This window comes from Martes martes, assembly GCF_963455335.1.
Source record: "Martes martes genome assembly, chromosome: 11".
Classification (NCBI taxonomy): Eukaryota; Metazoa; Chordata; class Mammalia; order Carnivora; family Mustelidae; genus Martes; species Martes martes.
Window position 1 is genome coordinate 101,274,220 of NC_137899.1, and position 18,941 is coordinate 101,293,160.

Here is an 18,941-nt window from a genome sequence, read left to right on the forward strand (position 1 = left end):
CCTTGACCAGGTCAGAGTTCCAGGCAACAAGAACCGAGTTCCTGAAGCAGGGGGTGATTTCCCTCCTTTCCCTCCTATTTTGTGAGAATGGTTTTTCTCAACCTGCATGGGGTACTAAGTTTAGAAAGCAATTCTGTTTTATTACAATGCTATTTCTTCTTACAATTTCTCACATAAATTCATATTAAAAAGTTAGTATCTTTACATTCAATGATTTATCTCCATTAGACAGAACCAAAAGCAAAACTGACTTAGTAAATATTCACCTGAATGAACTGTACTTAAAATTATATTATGAACAATTCAAGTTGTAAATAAACAACGAACTTTACGCATTTCCTAATGTGTCTGAGCGAAGTTGCTCTTCTGGGCCCGCATCAGATCACTGGAGCAAGCGAACTGACTAGTCTTCCAAGGCCCAGTGTCCTCGTCTCGGGAGAAACAGGCCTAATATAACTATCGCAAAGATCAAAGGAGGTTCGTGTGTGCAGAGTACCTAGCACATTACCAGAAATGATTACTGCTGTTAACTTTACTTATTAAATAGAAGATGGGCTTTTGTTAGCATTTTGAGTCAAAATGGGTGGCAAAAAGTAAGTGTTCCAAGTGTGCCTACTTAATTCTCCAAATCTCTGAGATGTATTCCACCGGGAAGAACAAACAAAGTTTCTTTGTCCTTCATCCTCAAAATTTCCAAAAGGTCACCAGACAAAACTTTTGAAAGAATGACTGATAAGCCCCATCCCTCTCCCTTTTGAGATCATACTGACTAGCATAGAAACGAACCCCTTTCACCTTTAGTGTATTAAAGTCATTCACCTCTAACATGTAGGCCCTGACCTGTCCCAGATGATGTGGAAGGTGTCAGCAGCGTCGAACACATACTTCCACACCTGCAAGCCCAAGCTGTAAAGAGCTATCACCTGACCAAGTGAATAAAAGACTAAGAATCATTCCAAGTCATGTGCCACCACGGAGACCACCAGAGCATGATCACAGTCATCACAAGACCACGCTACGGGGAGAGTACTGACGAGTCTCTGAGGCAGCGCGTCTCGCGTGCCAGCCAATTACTGCTTACTACAATGTTTTGTAAGTATCACATCCTCACCGAAAACACATTTTAGAATAGATCCCACTGTCTAGATGCTTCCTGTGTTTAGGCACTCAGAGAAACAACTATCCACTGCACATTGTAACGTCAACTCCAAATCACTTTCTTCCTTCTTGTTTGGGTGCCCGTTCCAGTAGCACTCTACCTCCCACGCCGTGTTTTCCTGTATAGACACGTACTCGCACTGCCGTGCTTTACCCAAAACCCTACTGATTGGTTCGATACTGTTTGTCAGCTTCTGCCACTGTCTATCTTTTTCTTTTCTTTAAATAGGCTCCACACCCAGCGTGGATGGAGCCCAATGCAGGGCTTGAACTCACAACTCTGAGATCAAGACCTGAGCTGAGATCAAGAGTCAGACACTTAACCGAATGAGCTATCCAGGTGCCCCAAGCTTTGGCCATTTTTTTTTTCATTTTGCTGCCACTGTGTTTTATGTGTCTTTTAATTATAAAACCCACAATACATTTATTGCCTTCTTTTGAAAACAGATTTAAGATCTACTGCCTTCCTTTAGAAAAATGCTATAAAAAAGGACTTCTGATCTCTCAACAGCAAATTTAAAAATTCTTAGAGAGCCTTAGAATTTGAACAAAATAATTCAAATAATAAATAACTTTCTTAGTCCATGAATATGAATGAAAAGAAAACACTGCTTATAGCATAGCTAATTCATATTAAGAGGCAGGAAAAAAAGACAATTGTGAGTCAGAAAGCCTTGCTCTAAACAGTGATCTGATGAGGCCATTAAAGAGTATTTAACTTAAGGTTTTTTAAATCAACAATCCTCTAAAAAATCTACACACCACCTACCTGGTAACTGAAAACATATGCTAAACACTACAGCTCTCTCACAGGAGAAGCTCCTGGCGTTACCTAAGGCAGCCACTGACAGTTACCCATGAAAAAGAAAGAGCAAGAAAAAGATGGACATCCTGAGGTGAACAACTTCCTATCAGTAACCCACCAACATTGCAACAGCAAAAACCAGAATGCACCGATAATTACTACAGTGCGTGAGTTAACCAACCTCCCTGGTCCCGCGCAATGAGCTCACAGAAGTCAGGATGTGCACAGGCTGTATCCTTCGCTGTTTCCATTCTTGGTTTAAGATTTCCGTTCTTTCCAAAATTTTCTGACGATTGGAACTAAACATACTCTTTAAAAAAAATGAAGGAGAGGAGAAGAGAAATTGTTCATTGTTAGAAAATTCGTAGTATCTCTAATGCAGGTTAAAATCTAGTGATTTCTCAAAAATTTCAGGAGCATTCCTTCAAACACATATAGATTTTACACTAAACTGTAGTTTTTCCCACATTCAAATAACACAAAAGCACCACATGTATTATTCCATTAAGAGTGGGCGGGGAACAGAATATCATCCCATCCTTTCTTTGTTAACAGCTTATAAAAACAAAATCACAATGACTTTAGAAACATAAAACCCTGAAACACATTCCTTTATATTTGGGTCCCAAATCTGCCCAAGCAACACAAAGGATACACTAAAAAGATAGTGATTTTCGAAGCACAGTGACCGGCCATTAGATCACAGTCTTTCCATTCTCAATACTGTGCCTGGGACCATCTTTATGTTAATTAAGACAGATCAGGGCCCTGGGCTTCCCAGCCTTCATTTATCTTACTATAAATATGACCTTGGCTGAAAATGGACCCTTGCAAATTGAAACTTATCTTTTGGGGTGGGGGGGGCGATCCTTAACCGTGGGTGCACTTCCCAGAAGAGAGAGCTGTACCTTCACTTCGTCAGCCCGCCTGAACCGCTTGAGCTGCCGCAGCCGCATGTACTCAGATTTTACACGCTTGCGCCAACAAACCGGTCCCTTCTCAGATTTCTTCCCAGTCTGGCCCATGATTACTCTAAAAGCAATGGTTTCATATTAAAATCACTAATCTAACCATCCTGCATATGATCACTTGTGTTTTCATCCCCAGCAAACTAACAATCAACCAAACAGTACATGACGCTGGTGACACGTGCGAGAGGGGTGCTCACTCGGGCCACAGGGTTACAGCCTTAGAACAGCTCATTCGCGTGTAAGTTTTGATTGAACACAGCTTTTAAAGGATATTTTTATTGACCAAGGTTCTCCACCCCTAAAAAGCAGCCGTCTTCCAGAAACGGGATCCTGTTACAGAAACAAAGCATACCACGACAAGCTAGTTTTTAGTCTAGGAGATCCACACTGCCAGAGGGGAAAAAATGCAGACACGTTACTCTACATCTTTCATCGTTAAGTCAGCAGGTTACAGGCATAAATGAATAACATGACTGAAAAAGAGAAATCTGAAAAAGAAAAATTTACATGCAGCACTACAACTAAAAAATACACAGTACAACGTACAACAAATGTACAAAGGAAAGCCATCCCCTGCACACACTTTTAACCGTGCTTCTCACCGGAAACACCGAGAAAAGTCTGTACTTCTGCCTCTTGTGCCACCTTTACTCACATGAGGGGTTTCTCGGCTAGCAAACCAAAACCGCAGCAAATGCCAAGTAAATTCTTCAGTCTTACCTTCAGCTGCAGGCTCTAGGAACCAATTACATTTAAATGTAGGGAAAGCCTATAGTCCCGCAGGTGCCTAAGTCGTAACACAGAGTCCCCATTTTAAGTGTAAACAAATGTCCTCTTCTAGAACATCTGCCTCTCAGAATATTAAAATCGTTACTTGTGCCCTCAAAATATTAGGACATTTCTCTGTCAGACGGTGCAAAGGAGCCACATCAAGGATGTTTAAATTATCTAAGAGCAAAGGATAGCCAGAATGTTTCAAATAAAAGGAAAGGGGGAGATGGATGTTCTGGAAAGAGCTGCTGCCCAGCACAGGGGGTCAGACAGGGCCGCAGTACAGTCTCTGCACAAGAGAGGAGGGTAGCGTCTCCCACCACACTGGTGATGAGAGCAGAGTAAAGGAATTCAGGAGTCACTTAAGAGGAAACTTGGTGATGACTTAAATATGGGAGTGGATGATGTTCCAGCTTGAATGGCCTGTAAGGGAGTAGGGCTTCATTTACCAGACCACGGAAAACCCTCGGGCGCAGAGAAATCGCAAGGAGACGAGATTCCGAGAAGACAGCCCCGAGGTCCCTGGGTAATTCTCGGTCAGAAAACCCAGCCACCAAGAGCCGCAAGGATTATTCAGGCTGAAAGCGGAGCACGATAAGCACAGGATAACCCACTCCCAGGAACCCAGCCCTGAATATACACAGATAAATGACACAGAACTTGCCCTTGTGGAGCTCAGGTCCCACCTACCAAGGCTGAAAAGAAGACAAGACAGTATGAGATCTACAAGGAAAAGTCCGGGGGAGGGGATGGTAGGAAAGGTGACAGCTCAACCCTCAATGTCGAGCTGGACTTCGAAAGGCCAGGAAAGAACAGAAGGGACCCTAAGGTCTGAGCAGGGGACAGCTGGATATGGGGCTCTGAAGGCCAGGAGGTCCGGCTGGCAGACCCCATTAACAAAGATGGCCACGAAACCAGCTGAAGACCCCAAAGGACAAGCACTTAGGGAACGAGAAGAATGAAGAGATTTCAGAACTTGGGCTAGTAAGTCTGCTGGATGAAGCCACAGAGATAACTGAAAAGGTTCCAAGTGGGACCTTGCTTTTGGCAGCAAAGGTAATAATCCGGAGACCCGGATTCGGGCAGATGACCCTATCTCTGAAGCAAAGCACAAAGTGAGGAGGACAGAAGATGGTGAGGCGGGCCAAAAAGACACCGACATGGGGGGAAAAAGGGCTTTATGTAAGAAGTAACTGTGGTAATCGTTTGCTTTCATATCTGCTAGTTAACAGATGAGCTCAAGTAATTCTATGCAAATTATTTTCACACACGGAGCACTTCAAAGGCCTAGGAACTAGAAGGGAAAGCCATCAGATACAAAGGGCTTATCTTGCTTCATTAGCTCCCGGACTAATCACCACTAGTCCATCTGCTGCCTCGACAAATGCTTGGTCCTCGGAGGTAGCACCCCCGCACCTGACGAAACTGGGCACAGGACCGCGGCACTAACCTGCCACCAACGTGGGATGCGGGGGTACCACAGCCCGTTTCTTCGAGGTGCAGAGCTTCTGGGCTGGGGAACAGGCATCGTTCCGTCGCTTAGCATTTCGTGGTTTCATACTAGAACCCTCCTTGTGGAAGAGAGTCTGGTGTCCCTTCCGTGGTGTTCCTGCCACTAGTAACATCTCTGATGAAGTGGGTCACAACGGAACAGTTTCTCTGACCAAAGGTGTGACTATACGAGCTTACAGGATCCACAACAGAACATTTAAAATTGATTCTGGAACGAACCGCTGTAAGACAGCACGAACGGAAAGATTCCCATGTCCAGAAATTCCACACGCTCTCCCACGAAAGGAGTATGTGAGTGAGGGTGTAAAGCCACAGGACGATCTAGTAAACATGCACAACAGAGAGAAAATAAGAGAAATGATGGTAATTCACTCATGGGAAATTATCCAAACACAGGGATCATGACCTCTCAATAACACCTATGAAATAAAGCTAAAAGTGAGCGGACTGTTCTTTGAACACACAAAGATAAACAGGCTGGTCGACTAAAAAGTAATAAAATTTAAGGCACCATTTAGAAGAATGTTTTATGTTAAATAAAACCCTCCTACTATCCTAGCATTTATAACATATTAAAATCCTATTTTCATGTTTTTCACCCCAATTCATCCTCACTGGAAGTTCTTCAGCAGCAAGAACCATTCTCACTCATTTGTAAAATCTCCGAGCCTGGCTGTGTGCCTGGCAAATACGTTTTTTTCTTTTGAGAGAGAGAGAGAGAGAGAGAGAGAGAGAGAATGGTGTCTGTTCACACGGGGGGGAGGGGAGGGTAGATGGGGACAGAGAAGCAGGCTCCCCGCTAGGCAGAGAGCCCAATGCGGGGCTCGATCCCAGGACCCTGAGATCATGACCTGAGCCGAAGGCAGACAGTTAACCGACAGAGCCACCCAGGTGCCCCCGGCAAATACATTTTAATACAAACAAAAACAAAACTTGTCTACAAAAGTACACCAATGGTGAACTGCTCACAAAGTCCAGTGCCACAAGGTATGAAAAGGAAGAGTGGGGCCTCCCCTGCGCGGGCAAGAAAAAGGAGGGAAACGTACTCCACTACCCAGAAACCTCCAAGGAGAGGAGTCTCAGGGATAATTCAGACCCCATGGCCAGATGCCCTACCAATCAAGAGATCCTGAATACAAAACCTGGAGCTTCTGGTATTTCTTTTTACTAAGAAGTACTCCAGGGACAATATCAGTACCTCCCAGTTGGTTGCAAACACCAAACCCACAGACTCACCTAGTTGTGAGCGGGCTGTAGCCTCCAAATGTCAGCCAGCCCCTTCCCCTTCCCAGTACACGACCGCCTTGAATCAGGTCTTCTGACCGCTTTCTGCCATACCACAGCCCAGTAAGTATCAGGATTTTGTTCCAAACATTCATATATTGGCAGAAAGAAACCTGTATTAAAATAATGTGCCAGTAAACAGATGAGGATTGGGGCGCCTGGGTGTCTTAGTCAGTTAAACATCTGACTCTTGGTTTCGGCTCAGGTCATGATCTCACAGTCGTGGGATCGAGCTCCACGTCTGGCTCTGAGCTCAGTGTGGAGCCAGCTTCAGATTATCTCTCTCCCTCTCTGAACTGCTCACTATCTCTCGAATATATAAAATACTTAAAAATTAATTAATTAGGGGGCACCTGGGTGGCTCAGTGGGTTAGACCTCTGCCTTCGGCTCAGGTCATGATCTCGGGGTCCTGGGATCGAGCCCCACATCAGGCTCTCTGCTCGGCGGGGAGCCTGCTTCCCCCTTTTGCTCTGCCTGCCTCTCTGCCTACCCATGATCTCTTGTCTGTCAAATAAATAAACAAAATCTTTTTTTAAAAAAATTAATTAACTTTAAAAATGAATGAGGATTTGTGAATACCTCCAATTTTTAGATTTCTCATTCAAAAGACTTGTTTAGTTTCATAGGTAAATTGGCGCTAGTAGAATTTTTATCCAGGATGTGAAAGGGACTTCTCTTACTCAAAACAGAATACCTCTAGTCGTTAAAATAAAACTCTACCCATATACAGTAAAACCAAAACAACAGGTTTTCTTTAATTCAAAAGACACACCAGATTATGGCAGGAAACCATCAAAACCTTCATACAATGCAGTAAAACCTTACAGAAGAACGTACATATATAGGTTAAAAAAACTTAAGGAAAATTGCATCTATAGTCTATTTTATGAATCAAAACAAACTCCTAGAGCCTGAACAGCAGGCCCTCATAAGCCAGCTTTGCCCAACAGAGTGGACATGGTGTCATCTGCGTCCCCCTGCATCAGCTCACCTTCTCTGGAACCTTCCCACCAACCTTTCTCTGAGGACAACCAGCTACCCGGTGCCTGGGCCCACCCCTCCCTGCCGACCGTCACCAGTACACACTGGATACGTGACCAGACTGGTCTGGTCACAGGGACAATCTCCTGGCTCCCTGCAGCGTGAGGACAAGAATGCTTGCTCTTTCCCATTTAGATTCCAAGCTGGATATACATTGCCCCAACAGTTGCTGGAAGCCAACATGCAAACATGAGACAAGAGCCTGCAAAAGAAAAAACACCCAAAGCCAAGAAACAGACTCTAATCACCTCACCGAGCCCTGAACCAGGCATGTTTGCCAAACCCAACTCTAGAACTTCAGTTACATGAGCCAAGAAAATCCTTTTTTCCTTTTAAATCAGTTTGGATTAGGTTTCCTTGCCACATGAAACACAGAGGGACTGAGATACATTCTGGTACTGGGATTACATGTGCAACAACGCCGGAATTAAGAGATGTGTTTTGGTGACTACTTCCTCACTGTCACATCAAGGGCACCACCAGAGGGACCAGAAACAACAGTGCGGCTCTGCTGCCCACCTGGTAAGGCGCTTCCTCCACCCTCTCAGGCCTAGACAGCCCCAGGGATGTGCCAGGACCCAAGACTCCGCCTCGCCTCTCGGGGGAACAGGACACAAAGCCCAAAGAACCAGCCTTCTCCTCTCTCAGGTCCAACCTGTGAACGGCCTTTCCCTGCGGGGGCATCCCTGCCCCTCCTTACTCGGGGACCAATGACAAGGAACTTAAAAAGTTCCCTAGGCACTTTCAGTCCCTTTGGTGCCTTTCTTTAAAGGTTTTTCATCCCTAAATGATTCGCTGAATCAAGGCACTAGCCATCTATTTAGTCTTGCTGGGTTTTGTTACTACTTGTCTTATGGAAACTAAATAATAAACTACATGTACTACTTATTCTCCCTAACTAAATTAACAGCATTGCCTCTGACTCTTTACTACCAGACTCAATAAGGTCAAATCCAAACCTAACAAAATTTGAGTAGTACGACCGCAATATTCTTGATGTCCTTCCACAACAAAAACGTCTTTCTACTTCACACTGAGCCTGCCATTAAACTGCCGACTTTCAAAAACTGCCCGTCTTCAATTGTGTTTATGTTTAAAATGCTTTGAGGGCAGCTGTTCGTCTCATTTAACAATTTCTTTTTTTTTTTTAAGGTGAGCTCTGTGCCAACATGGGGCTCAAACTCATGACCCTGAGATCAAATTTCATGTTCTACTGACTGAGCTAGCCAGGCACCCCAATTTTTTTAAAGATTTATTTATTCTAGAGAGGGAGGGGGAAGAATCCTCAAGCAGTAGCCCCACTAATCACGGAGCACAGAGCCCGAGGAGGGGCTCAATCCCAGGACCTTGAGATCATGACCTGAGCCAAAATCTAAAGCTGGCCTCTTAACCAACTGAGCCACCCAGGCACCCCTCATTTATTTTTCAAGTTAAAATCCATTGCTTTAATAAACGCAAAAATAAATGAACAGTGATTAACATCTGTAAATAAGAATAAAAAAATATAAAGAGAATTTAGAGAAGCATATAAATGTTACCCTTGGTAAGAGATAAAAATTAATTACCTGAGAAGCAGATCTTATGCCTAAGGGGAAATAAAGACAATGCGGCCTGTGAAGAGGAAGACGGAGAGTGAGGGGTGCCGTGGGCCAGTCCTACTGCACTGGCCCAGGCGATTGCTCGAGCGTCAGGCAGGACTACGTTCTAGCTCAGCCAAAACTGGAACCATCTGAGTACCAAGGAAGTTACCACGGTACTGTATTACAACCGGATTAACAAAATAAGTATCGGTGAGTCCATGATATAAGTAAGTGATTAATAAGTAAACGGGGAGAGAAGGGACAAATCTTCCTTACAGGGAATTCCAAATAGTAATAAAACGTGCACGCTTCTCTAACCTGAGAGGTCGAGCTCAGGTCGCTTCGCCGTGAGCAGGCGCTGGACTCAGGCGCTCATTTCCACAGCCGAGTCTGGCACGGGAAACAGTAATACCCCAGCGGAGAAGCCTAGAAGGCACCACCGTCCCCCCAAATGATTATGGATAAAAGATCAGGGACGAGCCATGTTGCCGCGGTGTACCCTGCAACGTGACGTGAAAAGCAGCACATTTCACCTCTGTGGAATTCCTCCCCAAAACCTCATAACCCATAACCTCAGTCTTAACGCACAAACACATCAGATAAACCCGAACTGAAGGACAGTTCTACAAAACACCCGACCAATATTCCTCAAAACTACCAAGAGCTCGTGAAAACAAGGGGAGCCTGAAGAACCGTCACAGATCTGAAGGCCTAAGGAGACGCCTAAATGCTGTGTGGCACCTGGCCTGGATGCCGGGACAGAAAAAGGACATCAGTAGAAAAACTCGTAAACTCTAAATAAAATCTCTAGTTTAATTAACAGTAACATACTGATTGATGGTGGTGTCTACGTTTTAACAAATGTACTAGAGTTACAGAAATCTAAATTTATTCCAAAATAAAGTTTAAAAGAAAAAAGAGAGAGAGAATTAAGTTATACAACAACCCAATATAAAAACATTCACTTTTTTTTTTAAGACTTTATTTGTCAGAGAGAGAGAGAGAAACCAAAAGCGGGGGCGGGGGGGGGAGCAGCAGGCAAAGCAGGCAGGGGAGAAGCAGGCTCCCCACCGAACAAAGAGCCCACGAAGGACTCGATCCCAGGACTCTGGGATCATGACCTGGGCCGAAGGTAGACGCTTAACTGACTGAAGCACCCAGGCGTCCCAAAACATCAACTTTCAAAATGACACCCACGTTTGAGGAGCCTGGCTGGCTCCACTGCTGGAACACGCGACTCCCGATCTCAGGGTTAGGGTTGAGCCCGAAGTTGAGTGTAGAGACCAGTTAAGAACAAAATCTTTGGGGCGCCTGGGTGGCTCAGCGGGTTAAAGCCTCTGTCTTCAGCTCGGGTCATGATCTCAGGGTCCTGGGATCGAGCCCCGCATCAGGCTCTCTGCTCGACAGGGAGCCTGCTTCCCCCTCTCTCTCTGCCTGCCTCTCTGCCTACTTGTGATCTCTGTCAAATAAATAAATAAAATCCTTAAAAGAAAAATTAAAAAAAAACAAAATCTTTAAATAAATAAATTTTTAAAAATAAATTAATAAGGTGACATCCACTTTTAAAAATGTAAACAAAAACACGTCAAGAATGTGAAAATGCGATAGAAACTGTTAAGGTGGGGGCGGGGAACGCAGTGATGATTAGAACTATTTAAAAACATAAGGTTAAGGGGCGCCTGGGTGGAACAGTTGGTTAAGTGGCTCTTGGTTTCCACTCAGGTTGTGACCTCAGGGTTGTGAGATCGAGGCCCAAGTCGGGGTCCACACTCAGTCCTGAGTCTGCTTAAGACTCCCTCTCCCCTGCCCCTCCCCAACCCAACACAGGTGCTTGCTCTCTCTAAGATAAATAAATCTTTTTTTTAAAAAAGTGAAAAAGAACAGGCAGTAATTAAGGCAGTTGGTACTTACAAACCTTAACTTCAAACAAAACTGAGGAGAAAATTCCCACGTATAATTGTACTATTTTAAAACTCAGATAACATTACACTTGAACAATTTAAAAGGAGAAAAAAAAAAACTCCATAAAAGCTTTAAGATGGTGTCTACTTAAAAAGATAATGCACATTTAGGCTGCATTAACAGAAATACAGAATCTGTACCAAGGAAAGTAATTGTGCCCTGATTTCACATGCAATGATCACAAGAACCAAAAGGATTCTGTACAACTCAAGTCTAGTTTAGCCGTGTTAAGATGGTCAGAGAAACGTCTCTTTGCTCCAGCTGGAAAGACAGCATTAAGCACATTACACAAAAAAGAGCATTTGAGTTTAGAGTCTGAACAGAGAGAAGCGTTAATATACATTCACTCATTCAACACCTGTTCAGTGAACGGCGAACACACAGAAGCTGAAGACTTAGCAGTAAATAAAACTAGACAAAACCCTGTAACCCCAGAGAACTTAAAATCTACTTGGATGGAAATGATCGAAAACAAAGTAAAACGTTTAGTATGCAAGACATACTGAGTGCTAAGAAAGAAACCAAACAGGTAAGTACGGTAAGGCAGGGATGGTCAGTTCCCAAACAAAGGGACCTGTGCTGGGGGCACTCAGCACCCTGTGCTTGTTGCAAAGTCAAGGGGATACAGAGATCCCACCAACCAGCAAACCCAGTAGTAAAATATGCAGCACAATATTTTATAGTAAAGATTCCAAGACGATGGGATTAAATATCCATCCAACGCAGATCTCACCACGCCACACGATGCTCCAGTGATCAATGCAGCGTGACAGGAGAATCCGCTGGCATTAAAACTGGCAGTCAAGGACTGCTAGGTGCCGCCGCTCAGGTTAACTACAGCGTCTGATTATCCTGGAGGTCAGCATGCCATTTTATAAAATATATTTATGCAAATAGCCATTAGCTAGGTTAGTAGTACTGAGCCAAAATAAAGAAACAGATGTATTATAAAACTGGTCCTGCGGCTACGGCGCTCTGTTACAAGCTCTCCCGCTGGAAACTCGGCTTTAACCAAAGAGCATCGTTAAATACGTGTTGCTGATAAGACCAGTATTTAATTTGTACTTCTGTTCTGGTTTTACCGTAAGAAGATTGTACATTTTCAGGGAACATACAAATAAAATTAAAGTCAAGTCAACCCTCGGATTCCATTCAACACTCAAGTTTGAAAAACATATTAGGAAAATCTGGAGCCCTGAAGTAATTCAGGAACAAAGTGAGAGGGGCTCGGACTGCGTTGACAGCAATGTGAATGAAGAAAAAAGATACCAAGAGATATTCTAAAATTAAAAGCCCAAAATTAAATCCAAAAAAAATAATTAAATTAAAAATCCAGATGCACTTATATGAAGAGGGAAAAAAACAGTTCAAAAGAGGAAGAATCTGGAACTTAGGATGCAAACTGAGATGCTAATTCCTCACATGGCCATTCCTAGCACAGACAAGCAGAATGATGGGCAGTTACAGGAAACACAACATTCTTCTCGAACATCTGGTCTGAGGACCTCTTTAGTTTATCTGGGATGTAACTATGGCTATTTAACACCTCAGAAATCACAACCTGAAAATTTTTTAAAACATAACTCATTTAAAAATAGTAATAGCAAACCTATTACATGCTAATAGAAATAACACATTTTATTTTAAAACTATTTTCCTTTCAAGAAGAAAATCAGTGAGTGGTATTGTTTTATATTTTTGCCAACTTTTTAAATATCTGTCTTAATAGAAGACAGCTGGATCTTATCTGCTTCTGCATTCAATCTGTTCCAATATGTTGTTTTGGTTAAAGAATATGAAGAAAATCCATTCCCAAACAGGCATTTAGCTAGAAAATAGAAGAGTATTTGAACAGCCTTTTGAGGTAATTGTGGATGTCAGGCTTTGGTATTGGACCAAAACTGTTCTCTGAAAAAAGTGGCTAGAAGAGTTAGCAGTTCAACCTCCTAGGTGCTTTTCCTCAAGACGACACTATTCTACAGCAAGCAGCGGTGGTTTCTTAAGATTAATTGCAAGGTAGAATCTGAAATAACATCAGTAAACTTTCTAAACCCTGCCCCGTTAAAATTCACTGGTCTATTCACTTTGAAGGATCTTTAACCTGTGCATAACCATTCCTCATCTGAAAAATACTGGTCCACTGGCTTATGCGGATTTTCCAGAAACTGACGTTTTCCCAAAAATCATTATTTGATAAATCCACTGATCTCATCAGAAAAGTCTTTTAAGTATTTACTGGGAAGCTGTCAAGCTCACGGTGACAGATAGAAGTTTTCCAAAAATTCTAATTTTGGCTTGAAAGCTCAAACATTCTCATTGGCAACAAATACTGTTGTTGTTTTCCTTGAAGGACACGTTCCCTTCATGGAAAAACGTTTGCCAAATACCCATCTGAATAATCTTTGTCTGTCAACCCCTCTTTCACGTAAAAATGTTCTCCCCGGAAAAAGCAGCAAGGGCAGCCTGCAACCCAATCAGCTCAGGGCCGTTCCTAGGGGCCCACCTGCTCGGGCTCGCGGCACAAGCAACGCGCACGCGGGCCCATCGCGCTGCACGGAACATTTCCTCCGCAGTGTGCACTCAGGATCACGAGGTAATAAAATTTACAATTTTTACTACTTCATCAAGGACATTCTCTAGAACTGGTTTTTGGGTGTTTTGGTTTTTGGGGTTTTTTGTTTTTGGTTTTTTAACTCCAAGTGCTACAATGTCAATAGCTTTTACCCACCCCTGCTTTTCCACCATTGGTGCCCATGTCAACACAAGGAAGCAGGAAAAGAAAGTGGCAAATAACATTTTAGGGTTATGACAAAGATAACCTCACAGACCCTCTGAGGTCCTCAGACAAGGCTTTGAGAACAGCCGCTGTAAGTATATCCAGACACCTTATGAATCACGTCATAAGAATCCCTGACTTTTCATCTGCTCGCAAAGCACCTAGAATGGACAATATATTCAAATCATATACTTTTAAAGACACGTTAAGGATGAAGGCCTAGAAATCACCATTCTTGCAACTAAAAAAAAAAAAAAATCCATGTGAAGAATATTTAATGAGGGATACTTTACCCTGTCAAACTATAGAATCTGGATGGCAGTATGCCATACATCTGTGCCAAATCAAAAGACTAATGTCTAACAAAATGCATTTTCAACAAATTGCTTGTTTCCACCCATCTGTCCTACCCTTCCCCACTGTAAGAAGGCATCCCCAGTGGTCATACTCTTCTGACTCTCCAGGCTACCTAAAACCATCGCATCCTACCAACCAATGCCCATTTACTCAGACTTACCCCTACCCCCATAAAAGAAAGATAAAATAAAAATCTTGTTCCAGGAACCTTTTCAATTCCTAGAATGCCTCTATTTGTATTTAAAAAGGAGAAAAATGACAAAAATAGACAAGCTCACTACTGCTGGACCCAAGCATTCTACCCAAAAAACCTGCCAAACACTATCTGAAGTTTTGGGTTGAAGGATCTGGAAAAGCCAGAAATGAGAGGTATTATCAACCAGAATTTATGGAGCACTCTGAAAATGCTAAATCCTGTAATGCAACAGGCATCCTGGTGCCTGAACACCAGCAGACCGCTTGTACGTGCAGCTACAGCCGAACAGGTGTCGTGAACAGGGACTGTGCTGAAGAGGCTTCAGGAAACAGACGAGCCGGTGACTGGAAATTGGAAGAAGTAAGGGGCAAAATACGGATCGTGTTTGTAGTCCTGGGTTAGGCAGCACTAAAAAAGGCCAGTACTGTTAAAAGGCGCAGGAAAATGATAGTGACGGGGCAATCTTAGCTGAGCAGAGACCACTGACTTGATTGTCACAGCGAAAGTGAGTAGACTCTAACTAACTAACTAAATGCACTAACGCATTTTCCACAGAAATAAGCTCACTCTCCTCCTTCTAGAAGAGTAAACAACTCTAGGTCCAACGTGGAGTCCACAGAGCAGCATTCCTATGTTCATCTAAGCCACTATCAGTTTACAAAGACAAGTCTTAGAAAAGAAATGGCCCTCTAAATTTAAACCCACTGGAGGGGGCGCCTGGCCAGCTCCATCCGGGGAGTGCACAACTCTTGATCTCGGAGTCCTGAGTTCAAGCCCCATGCTGGGTGTAGAGATTACTTTTTAAAGTTTCATAAATTTAAACTAACTGGAGAATTTAACTATCATAAATGTTGTCAAGAATTTGCTTCAACAGGGGTGCTGGGGTGGGGTGGGCGCAGGCGGTTGAGCCTCTCTGACTCTTGGTTTTGGCTCAGGTCGTGATCTCGGGGTCCACACCAAGCACTGCATGAGATTCGCTCTCCCTCTGCCTCTGCCCCTCTTGCTTGGGCTCTCCCTCTCTCTAAAATAAATGAACCTTTAAAAAAAAAAAAAGATTTATTTATGTATTTATTTATTTGACAGAGAGAAAGAGAGAGAGATCACAAGTAGGCAGAGAGGCAGGCACAGAGAGAAGAGGAAGCAGGCTCCCTGCTGAGCAGAGAATCTGATGCGGGGCTCGATCCCAGGACCCCAAGACCATAACCCGAGCTGAAGGCAGAGGCTTAACCCAGGCGCCCCTAAAATAAATGAATCTTTAAAGAAGAAAAAAAAAATTCTTCAACAATTAGACAAAACAGATTAACTGACACTTGGAAATGAAAAGCAAAATTATGGCTCAGGAACTAAAACTATGATACACAACTCATGATTCAGACAACACAAGATTCAAATCATTCACTACTAGTTGACAGAAGCAAAAATGTAGGTAAATCTGATGCCAGATGCTCTTCCCTCCAGGAAGTCAATTTTAAATCTTATACCTCTGATAAGCCAACACAATTTAACAACACACACTGTGCAAAATTTTAAGAGAAACTCAGTTCAGGTAAATACGAGGGCTCTTGTATCCCACTGTTCCAGCCAACAAGTGCAGGAGACAGGTGACAGGAATCTGCCGTTCCCACAGCCTGCGCCACGTGCCTCTGATGCCATGTTTGGCCGCTCAGTGAGTCTAGTGCTCAAGGCAGGTATTTTTCTGATAGCACTGGCCCTAAAGTGCAAACCAACAACTATGCTCAAAAAACAAGGAAAAAAAAAAAAAAGATGTATTCCTCATGCTAGAGGAGAGATGGTCTGGTTTGGGGCCTGAAGAGAAGTACTTATGACATGGAATCTTCCTAGAACATCTCATGGGTAACCCTGCGGACATACTGTTGCGGCCCTGCACACTGTCCTTACGTCCCAGCCCCCAAATAAGATGCAGTTTCCTCTATACTCTGAAGACAGAATTTAAAAAAGAAAGAAAGAAAAGACTGGGTAGTTCAAACTACTAAGTGCAAAGCATTTACAGAACGTCTCAGAATTCCCAGGCACCCTATAACCAGTGGCTGCTGTCAGCGAGTCTCAGCATTAAGTTCACACAACAGGGGAGGCAAGACGTCTGCAAGCGCCCTTCCTTGGATGCACGGAACCAACAGAACTCAGTGAGTGAGACTCTTCAGAAATTCCTCTGGCTCGTATCAACCCTGAAGTTCATTTTCTTACTAAAAATAGTAATAGTTCAGGGAAAAGATGGAAGTAAAGGAGGTAGGGACCGTTATGAGCTACGAAGCGTTTTCATGATTTTCCTATCTGTAAGGCTTATCAAGAATATAAACACACTGCTGAGGTACTGGAAAACTTCGAACCTTCCAGTATCATTTACAATCAGTGATATCTTTCAGTATTTATCAAATATATTGTCTACTGAATTTTTTATTAGAAGATCACTTATCACTAATACTTAAAGCCCTGGGAAAAAATCTCTTTTTCTGCCTCCAAATACCTACGGAAATGTATAAAGAATTCACCAACCACAAGGAAACCAGTGACAGAATCCCTGCAGTTATCGCTCTGAAATTTCCACACCAGTATGAAGGCTTTTAGGCGGGAAAAAAGCCCTCATCCCGGCACCTCCACGTGGGAAGGAATGAGCAGGCTCCGATGAGGGCCCAGCATCGGGGACTCTGAGACCCGGGCTAGGAAGGAGCGCGCGTTTTGTCCGGTAGTCCAGCTGCCAACACTGTATTTCCACTAGTACAGAACGTCTCCTGACAGAGGGTAAGAAGGAGAACATCTCACCCTTCATCTGAATAGTCCTAATGGGTGAAGACTGAGGCACCCAATACTTTGAAGACATTTTCTTTTCCAGACCATGTGAATGTTAGGTACAGCTGGCTGTTTGGTTGCACGCTGTTAGCGGGTAACAAGTGACAAATGGTAAAGAACACTATTTTATTTCTTTAAATACAAGACTAAATTCTGTAAGAAAAATCGGAAAATAACTTCGAACTTGCCAAGCAGAGACGTGTAGAGAGAACTATTCCCATTTACACCCCCCACACAGTCCTCTCCGAACAGTACTTCTCTTCTGATACTTCTGGGCACCAAGTGTGTGGCACCACCACCCGCAGGTCCTACAATCTGACTCACTTTTGACACTAGCTCCCTGGACAGAGCATCAGACTCCACAGGTTAAGGGCTCAGTCCCACAAGACTTGTCTCAGCCTACTTCAGATCCCAAAGTAAGCCCAGATAGTCACTTGAGCTCCTCACCAGCCAGGTCCAGACTAGGCGCCCATGATCCCCTTCTTGGGTTCAATTAGTTTGCCAGAACAGCTCACAGAACTCAGGAAAAGTTTCTTTACTAAATTAGCGGTCTGTTATAAAAGGATGCAACTCGGGAGCAGCCAGATGGAAGAGAGGCACGGGGTGAGGTACATGGGAAGGGCGCAGGGCTTCCAGACTCCCCGAGGCAGGACCTCTCCCAGCAGCTCCACAGGTCCCCCAACCCGGCTCTCCCAACCCTGTCTTTCTGGGTTTCTATGGAGGCTTCATTATGTAAGCATGATTCCTTCAATCTTTGGCTCTTAGTGACTGAACTCAAGGTCCAGCCCCACTCCTTCCACAGGGCTGGGGAAAAGGGAGGGTCTGAAAGTTTCAACCCTTCCAACCACATGGTGAGCTCCCCAGCACCCAGCCCCATCTTTAGGTGCTTTCCACAAGTCATCTCATTTGCACAAACTCAGGTACTGTTCAAAGGGGTGTGTTAGGAATATCGAGACACCTTTATGTGTGTCCCTTAGGAAAGTCCAAGGGTTGTAGGGGTTCTGTGCCAGAAACAGGATAAATTTATTATAAATCATGAATCCCAACCTGACTGTTTACAAAGCTAGTTCAGTCAGATACATAATAGTCCTAAGAAGCTTTTAGGTGCTATTATGCCTATAATGCAGAGACAAAAAAGGAAAAAAATGGGCTTTTAATCAGCATTAGAGGTTTTATGGATTAATTGATAAAAAGAATTTCAGAGAAATGCATATAACAATTCAATTAAATGCCAGCTAGGGGAGATCACAATTACCTGTGGTGGTGATGTGAACTCCAGTCCAATATTTCTCGGACTCTCCAGAGGAATTGCTCTAAGTGGGTAACAGAAACCAAGATTTGAATCCCAGTATTTGAGCCAAGAAAGACCCTACAGGCAGCGAAAGCCTGTAAGGGACTTGGGTCCTACTGGCTGTGCGAACCTAGGCAAGTTACTTACCTTCAACAAGTTTCTATTTCTTTATCTTCAAAACAGAGCTCTCCTCTTTGAAGGCACATGGTAAACCCTCAAAATCACAAGGTGTTCACTTGTTCATCTCCTTCATTTTGCAAAGAAGATGAAATCTACAAAAGCCACTTGCTATGGAAATAAAACTAGTTTAGTGGCAGCGTCTAGCCTAGAGCCTGGGCTCTCTGCAGGATATCCAGCTGCCAGTGGAAGGTGCCCTTTAAGAATAGCTTCTTTACAGCCTAACTTGAGCTCTGTATTTCAGGCAAATA

The 18,941-nt window shown here is 43.5% G+C and overlaps 1 protein-coding gene across 12 annotated transcripts in view; it reads right to left on the reverse strand.

Annotated features, from left to right (window-relative positions):
* Positions 1-18,941, reverse strand: part of EZH2 (enhancer of zeste 2 polycomb repressive complex 2 subunit) — an 87,072-nt gene that overhangs the window by 34,822 nt on the left and 33,309 nt on the right. For 6 of the 12 annotated variants that reach the window (XM_080818459.1, XM_080818454.1, XM_080818456.1 and 3 more), the window contains 2 exons: positions 2,872-2,995; positions 2,145-2,273 (listed from right to left, as the gene is read on the reverse strand). The exons of 1 other annotated variant lie outside the window; for it this stretch is intronic. In XM_080818459.1, the coding sequence (XP_080674585.1) occupies positions 2,145-2,214 (70 nt within the window). In that variant the 5' untranslated portion in view covers positions 2,215-2,273; positions 2,872-2,995. Of the gene's footprint in view, positions 1-2,144; positions 2,319-2,871; positions 2,996-18,477; positions 18,536-18,941 lie in introns of those variants that run through there. 5 more of the 12 variants (XM_080818450.1, XM_080818453.1, XM_080818457.1 and 2 more) reach the window with 4 other exon arrangements.